This window comes from Mizuhopecten yessoensis, unplaced genomic scaffold (assembly GCF_002113885.1).
Source record: "Mizuhopecten yessoensis strain PY_sf001 unplaced genomic scaffold, ASM211388v2 scaffold716227, whole genome shotgun sequence".
NCBI lineage: Eukaryota > Metazoa > Mollusca > Bivalvia > Pectinida > Pectinidae > Mizuhopecten > Mizuhopecten yessoensis.
The window spans coordinates 7,625-15,850 of record NW_018480011.1 but is presented as its reverse complement, the minus strand read 5'-3'; the positions used below and the strand labels follow the sequence as shown (position 1 = coordinate 15,850).

Here is an 8,226-nt window from a genome sequence, read left to right as displayed (position 1 = left end):
TTCTCACGACTTAAATCCTCTCTTATCACATACCTTGAGCCTCTGAGGTTTTTCCTTTTCTCCGACCAAATATGATCAATATCCATGGCATAGTTCTACAGAAGAAGTTGTTTATAGCAATATAGCCAAATTGCCCCCGTTTTGGCCCCGCCCTCAGCCCCACCATTTTAAATTCCCACCACCTAGGGATGCTTCCAGTCAAATATGGTTGATATCGACTTCTTAGTTCCAGAGAAGAATTCGCTTAAAGCAACATAGCCAAATTGACTCCTTTTAGCCCTGCCCCTCAGCCCCCTGGGGAGTCAGCCCAACTATTTGTACAATTTTGAATCCCCACCACCTAGGGATGCTTCCAGTCAAATATGGTTGATATCCATGGCAGAGTTCTATAGAAGAAGTCGTTTGTAGCAATAAAGCCAAATTGCCCCCTTTTGGCCCCGCCCCTCAGCCCCCTGGGGGGCAGCCCAATCATTTGTGCAATTTTCAATCCCCACTACCTAGGGATGCTTCCAGTCAAATATGGTTGATATACACTTCTTAGTTTCAGAGACCTTCGGACCAGGTGAGCTAATAACAATGTTTAGAACGAGCATTTGTACTATCTATGTTTTTATGTTGTTATACCATTAGAGTAACATACCAATGGTGTTGCTTTGTAACAATTTTGAATGATATCGTAAGGGAAGGGGTTAAGAATGTCGAAAGTCTATTGAATGTCGAGTTAAATAATGATAAGGAGTACCCATTTTGCACATGCTATAACACAACTTAAGCTGTGACCTTGACAATAGCGGTAGATAGTTAGAACTTTAGCTGTGACCTTGGCAATATCAGTGGAGAGTTGGAACTTTAGCTGAGACCTTGGCAACAGCAATTGAGTGTTGGAACTTTAGCTATGACCTTGACAATAGCTGTGGAGAGTTGGTCCTTAGGCAGAAGGTGACATACTCTTTCCCTGTCACATGGTTATTATACAAGGGGGGGGGGGGGGGGGGGGGGGTTACACAAGAATTTTTAAGAGTATTTTAAGAAAATCTGCTCTAATACCTAGATTTGCAAAGAAATACCAATGGTTAAGTTGATATATCCTCCTGAAGCCCCAAAAAACATCTCTGGATCCGCCACTGGAACACGACTTTGTGATGAAACAAAGTGACACTCGTTCACACATTGAATATAATCTGGCTACTGAGGCTCTACTAAGCTTACTGGCAATTTTACTGATAAGCCGACGCTGACACCGACGTCCGATGACCATCCCTCCAGTACTAGTGATTACGAATACGTCAATAACTTTTTAACATGGTCTCAGGGAAGACGAGCGGTTGAACTTGCGATGTTATCTGAATACCTGGACCAGAAAGGTTGTAAGGAATGTGGAACTAGGCTATGGTTGTGCAATACCCCAACAGGAAAGACATTTTGACCTGGGAAGTATTTTATACATCACAATAGTCAGGATTATATTCTATATTTGTTATTACATGTATCACAGACTAATTATGTACATATATATACCCAATACGCCTGTATTTCAAGTTCATTTTTTTATATTACATACAACAGTGTTATTTTTACAATGTGATATTTTATACCACACATGGTTTATGTATTTTTTCTTAATTTAATGATTTAGAAATTCAAAACACACATTAACGAAAGCATTTGTGCTACTGTATGGATAATAGTGACCAGACTGTATGTTAATAGCGCCTGCGGCTTTATATTACTTTATGGTTTATTGCATTGCATTATTACATTTTGCCTGTTGGTGGAATAAACGGTTTTTCTCACACAGATAATTTCGATTGCATTTTCTGCCAAAACAGCTTTGTAGAGTTCTTTTTAGGCTTTGCCTTTTCATATTACGATAGAAAGTTGAAAAGTCACAGTTTACATGCTACATGTACATGTGGACGGTCCTTTATGTAATCATAGAATATAGTTGTACGCGTACTGTAGCTCACAAGTACCCGTAAAGTTGCAAAACCTCTGTAATAACAATCGAAAGCGACTTGTTACCATGTAATAGCTATACAAGGAGATCGCAAGTAATTGACAGTACAATCACTAGTAATCATAGTCAATTTTATCATATAAACAAGCAAGTAACTATTCTGTAGTCGTCGATTAAGAGCCACGGTTGTTCAAACTTCAGACATTAACTTAACAGGAATTTGCTTTGATTGCATGTCACCTCATACACTCTTTGTTCATCATCGTCTCTGAATTCAATCAAAATTTATCAGATTTATTGTCAAAATTGTAGAAATTCGATCGACTCGGATGTCAGCGCTTGTAATTAATCAACGTTTATGTAAGATTAAGAAGTGAATATCAATATATATTTCAGTTTATCGGGTTGAAAAGGTGCAAAAATAACTGCTTCATCCGTTTTGACTAATTATATAACATGGGTAATGATTAAATAAATAATCCAATTTACCTCGACTGGAGGTGTACAACAGCGTGATTAATTTAGCTCTCGCTTCGGTGATCCCTATTTCTGGAATCTAAACAGTGCCGTTCGACCACAGATTTTTTGAAACAGTAATATGTGAAATTAATTAGAACATTGATATTTTAGCACAAGAATAAGTTCATCTATTTTTTATTTATTTTTTTTCTTGCTAAAAACTTTAATGGTATTGGTAACAGGATGGAAATTTTCTAAATATGTGTGATATTTTTTGGTTATATGCATACTTACCAAAACAACATTTTTTATGAAATAACACTTGAAATGTTTATTAAATTCATTTGATGTGTTTATACTGTAAATGAAAAAAAAATGCAGTAACAGCACAGGACTTTGTTTCGAGTTTTCCTTTTCCCCAAAAATGTGACAATTTCTGATAAAGACTCATTACAGTCATCGTTGTAATTGTCAAACCTATAATCTTTGTAATAAATGCTCAGGTAATATGCTAGTCGCGCGTGTAGTGATGTCTCCTCAAGCACAGAGGCAAGCAACGATCTATTTGTGATAAGAATGAAATTAGTGAGAAAAAATACGTAACTGTACATAAAATAACATTATGTTATGTAATGTACTGTACATTTACGTACTTTTTCTCACTATTTTTATTCTTATCACATATAAATCGTTGCAAGCCCCTGTGCCCAAAGATGGGGTTGACCGTGGCTATTTTTAGACGTAAACAAATTATCACAAATGAGAGATTACCACAAACACTGAACAGGCTTCACACACCGAAATCTTAATTTAATTGAACGTAGAAACAAAAAATAACGAAAGTAAAAATTGAAGAAACGAGAACTGTATCGCGTCTGTTGCGCAACGTCAATAAACATGTGGGGATTTTGCTATATATTTTAAACGCTGGGTCATATCTTACATGCATGATTGTGATCAGCAGCAAACATTGATCGTTGTAAAATAGCCATAACGTAGAATATCTTAAAATGGTAGAAATTACTGGCACAAGTCAAAATTCCATCTAACTCACCGCTACAAGTTGAACCGGATAAGCGGCTGGAACATTTCTTCGTATTTAACGCATGCGCAACAAACTGTTATCTCAATTCTAGCCAAGAGGGGGTACCCAAGTTGGCGCTTGACTACGGGGAAATCGGATCTTCTGGAAAATTCCACGAAACCCCAGAAATACACCCCATTTTCGAAACCCTCTCAGGGTCGTTCTATGAAAGGTTTCGAAAAACCAAATATAAAGTTGTCTTTATGAAAACTTGGACTCCTTATGTTTGGAGTTTCAGTTCGTCAGCTTTAAGCGTTAATTCTCCAGGGTGAATCATACAGCTACTAATGGTCAAAATGCCGTTTTGGCGTATTTTACACCAAATATCTCTGTAATGTTTCCTACTCTGTCCTGGTAAACATTATCGTGACTCTAAGATGGAGAAATCACAAACACGTGAAGTTCTGCTGACATCCTTTATTCCAGTGGGGTTCACCACGGAGTCCCGGAAGTCGTTCACACAAGGGGACGTAATACATACAACAAGGTTGCACAACAGTAAACAATTCCACATATCGTTACATCCCCTTCTTTTAATCTTTCTTCTGTATGATCAGCAATAATAATAGTGCACACGTTAAAGTTAATGTCTTAATTTGCTTCATTCTATTACCATTCAATGGATAAGTTCAGTAACTGTTCAATGTTCCACAATACTAACTATTTCAATAACTAACATATAAGTATAATGTTTATGATCAATATTTCACAATATAGTTTGACACAATGTTTTTGGACTAGATAAACACATATATATTATCAATATGTCATGTTATTATGCATTAATATAATCACATCCATGATATATTTCATAACTCAGTACATCAAGGTTTATGTCTGTAAATTTAGTTCATCACAAAATTATCACATAGATTGTTTGATATTTGGTTTCAACTGGCAACCAGAGCGAGTGATGTAACCAGAGTCATTCGATAAACGCTGTGGAGAGGTTGGAATGAGTGGTTCAGTTTCTAACATCTTTGGAAATTCAGGTTGCGTTGGGGATTCTGGGTTTTTAGGGGTTTATGGTTTCCGTAGGGTTTCTGGTTTCTGTGGTAAACTGGACATTTTGTGTGTTGGAGAATATGTAAGGATAACTGGAGCCTCATGTGGGTTATAGTCTAGAGCTGTTTCCTTAGTTTTAAGAATGTGATACCTATTCCTGCGATATACACCTCCATCAGGTGTGTACACAGTGTAAGATCTGGCATTCTCCTGTTTTGTAACTACTGCAGGTTTCCACCTACCATCACGTTTAATCCTAACAGTCTCGCCTACATCTAGTGGGTTTAGAGACTTTGAGGACTTGTCATGGTAGTTTTTCTGTCTATACTTCCTTTCCTGTGTTTTCTGAGTGTTTAGTGATGTATTTACGGTCACAGGTTTAAGCTGTTCTGATGATGAAGGTAGAATCGAACGTAGGCGACGACCAATCAGTAGCTGGGATGGTGAGAAACCGGAGTCGAGAGGGGTTGTACGGTATTCTAGTAGGGCAATGTAGGGGTCTCTACCATCAGCCTAAGCTTTTGTAAATAGACGCTTGACAGTCTGGACAGTTTTCTCTGCTAAACCGTTTGACTGGGGGGGGGGTGGGGACTAGAGGTTTCGTGGTTGAAATCCCTAGTTTTTGCAAACTATCGAAATTTCTCACTGGAGTATTGGGGACCATTGTCAGAGAAAAGTTTCTCTGGAATACCATGCCCCGAGAAGACTTCTTTAAGCTTGGAAATGACAGTTGCACTTGTAGTGGAGGAAAGTTTTGAGACCTCAAAATAGCGACTGTGGTAGTCTACAACGACTACGAAATCCTGATCATTCCAAGCAAAGAGATCGGTGGCAACTATCTGCCATGGTCGGGCAGATATCTCGCGGGGTAGCATGGGTTCTTTCGCGTTCGAATTTCTCAATTCTAAACACGTAGGACAGTTAAGGACTAAATCAGAAATGTCTGAGCTTAAGCCAGGCCAAAACATGATATCCTTGGCTCGACTACGACATTTCTCCACACCCATGTGACCAGAATGTAGAAGGTCTAACATGACTGTTCTCAATCCTGTTGGTATGACTATTTTTGTGCCTTTGAAATTGATACCATCGATGACTGTCATTTCATCTCTAAGGTTCCAATATTCAATAATAGACAACGGACAGTCTCTCCGTTGATCTGGCCAACCATCTTGAATGATTTTGGTAAGGGTGGCCATTTGGGGGTCAGACATAGTATGTTGTCTGATTTCGTCCATGCGACGAGAGCTAACGGGTAAATTTGACACGACAGTGTGGACTTCGACATCCATACCTTCAGGGAGTTCAGGGTAAGTATCAGGCACGAACTTTCTGGACAAGGCATTTGCCACGGAAATTTGTTTTCCTGGGACATGTCTAACACTGACATTGTACTTTTGCAGTTGCAGCATCATTCTCTGCAGGCGTGCAGGGGCTACGCCGATAGGCTTTTTGAGAATTGACTCGAGGGGCTTATGGTCAGACTCGACATCGATGAGTCTCCCATATAGATATTGGTGAAAACGCTTACAACCATATAAAATTGCAAACATTTCCTTTTCTATTTGTGCATATTGGACTTCTGAAGGGGTCAAAGACTTTGATGCATAAGCTACAGGTTTACCGTGTTGTAGTAGGCTGGCGCCTAGACTATACTTCGATGCATCAACTTTTAAGGTAACAGGTTCATCAGGGTCAAAGTATGCTAACACAGGGCTCTGTGTTATGAGGTTTTTCACATTCTGAAATGCCTCCATTTGTTGGCTTTCCCATACAAACTCAATGTCTTTGGGCAAAAGACTTCTTAAGGGGTTTGTAACCTGGGACAGGTTTGGGGCAAACTTAGCAAGATAGTTTATCATGCCTAGTATTGCCACTAGCTCACCTTTGTCACGTGGTGGTTTCATGTCACGCACTGCAGCCACCTTTTCAGGGTCTGGCTGTAGTCCAGTCTCGGACAGCAGGTGACCACAATAGCATACACTAGTGACTCCTACCTCTAGTTTGTCATCATTGAGCTTTGTACCTACTGATCTGGTTCTGTCTAGAACTACTCGTAGGTTCTCGTCATGCTCCTGTCTGGTCTTGCCAGACACTAGTATGTCGTCTACTATGGCATTGACACCGGTCAAGCCTTCATAACTGCTATCGATCGCACATTTGAATTCATTCTGTGCGGACTGAACACCAAAGGGCATGCGTAGAAAGCGATACCTACCAAAGGGCGAGTTGAAAGTGGTAAGTAGCTTCAGGGCCCAATAGCCTGAACGTGCATCGAGCTTCGTGAAATAACGTGCTCTCGAGAGATCTGGCAGTATCTCCTCTAGGGTCTTCATGGGGTAGTGGGGACGCCTTATGGCCTTATTTAGACCTTGAGGGTCTAAACATACTCTCAACTTACCTGAAGCCTTTTCTACGACTACGAGGGAGTTGACCCATGGTGTAGGTTCGTTTACCTCAACTATGACCTCAGCCTGCACCATTCGCTCCAACTCAGCTTTGAGTTTATCACGGAGGGCTATTGGAACTTTACGAGGGGGGTTTACAACTGGTTGTACATCCGGGTTTATGTGGATGGTACAGTTACCTGGAAACTGACCAATGCCTGTAAATACATCGGAGTATTCAGACAGGACAGACTTTTTGTCAAAGGGTAGTTTGTAGTGCGGGTTGGTTTGAGGCGACTTACCTTGAGCATGTTGGGGTTGTGTGGTTAACATGGGGGTCTGGCTACCACTACCAGGGGTCTGGTTTACAGCATATACCAATTTGATAAGCTGTAGGTCTAAACAACTTTGGAGACCTAAGATGGAGGTAAGTGCAGTATCGGTCACATATATTTCTGCAGTTACACATTGACCTTTATACCTTATCTGCATATCAAAACAACCCAGGGTTCTGATCGGTGAGCCATTGTATGAAGACAGACGCTTGTCCGACTTACGTAATGTGTGCTTTGGGTATGCATGATCAAGTATGTGGAAAGGTATGACGTTTACCTGTGCCCCTGTGTCTAATTTAAATGCGACAGCCTTTTTGGTGGGGTCCTAACTCAAGGTCAACAAGTGCTTGGTCTTTGGGGTTGGGAAATGGAGTGGATTGGGTGTTAATAACATCGACATAAAATTCGTCTGAATCTATACCCAATGACTCTGATTCACTCTCTACCGATACACATGCAACAGACCTACATTTAGCAGCAAAGTGATTTTTCTTGTTACATTTTAAACACTGTTCACCCTTTGCTGGGCATTTAAAGTTGTTCTTCGCAGAATGTTTGTAGCCACAGTTTCCACACTCTTCTCTTCTTTGTTGATCACGAGAGTTCTGTGAATGATTTGAATTTTGTACATGCGTTGATCGTGAGTCCCGGGTTTGGCGAGTGTCTCTGGGTCTCCCTGTCTTTCTGTAAGAGTTGCCTCTCTTGGTCCGTACGGCGTGTATGGCGGTATCCGATGTCGACGATTCTGGTTTCATGGTCCGGAGCTGTGTCAAAGCGTACTATCACCCTTGTCCAATCGTTATGGCTTTATCTAGGGTCAGTTCATTACCCTCGTTTATGAGCTTCTCGCGTACTTTCTGGGACGTAACACCGAATACGATGCGATCTCTTATCATTTCGTCCGCGTCTGTAAAAGTACATGACTTTGCCGACATTCGTAGTTTGGTGACAAACTCGTCAAATGCTAATGCACTTTGGACAATGTTATTGAATTTGAAT

At 40.3% G+C, this 8,226-nt stretch overlaps 1 protein-coding gene across 1 annotated transcript; it reads right to left on the bottom strand.

Moving 5' to 3' along the window:
• Window positions 1-5,134: 5,134 nt before the first annotated feature.
• Window positions 5,135-7,225, bottom strand: LOC110442196 (uncharacterized protein K02A2.6-like). The gene has a single exon (XM_021485688.1). The coding sequence runs from the start codon at window positions 7,223-7,225 to the stop codon at window positions 5,135-5,137; it is 2,091 nt and encodes a 696-aa protein (XP_021341363.1).
• Window positions 7,226-8,226: the final 1,001 nt, after the last annotated feature.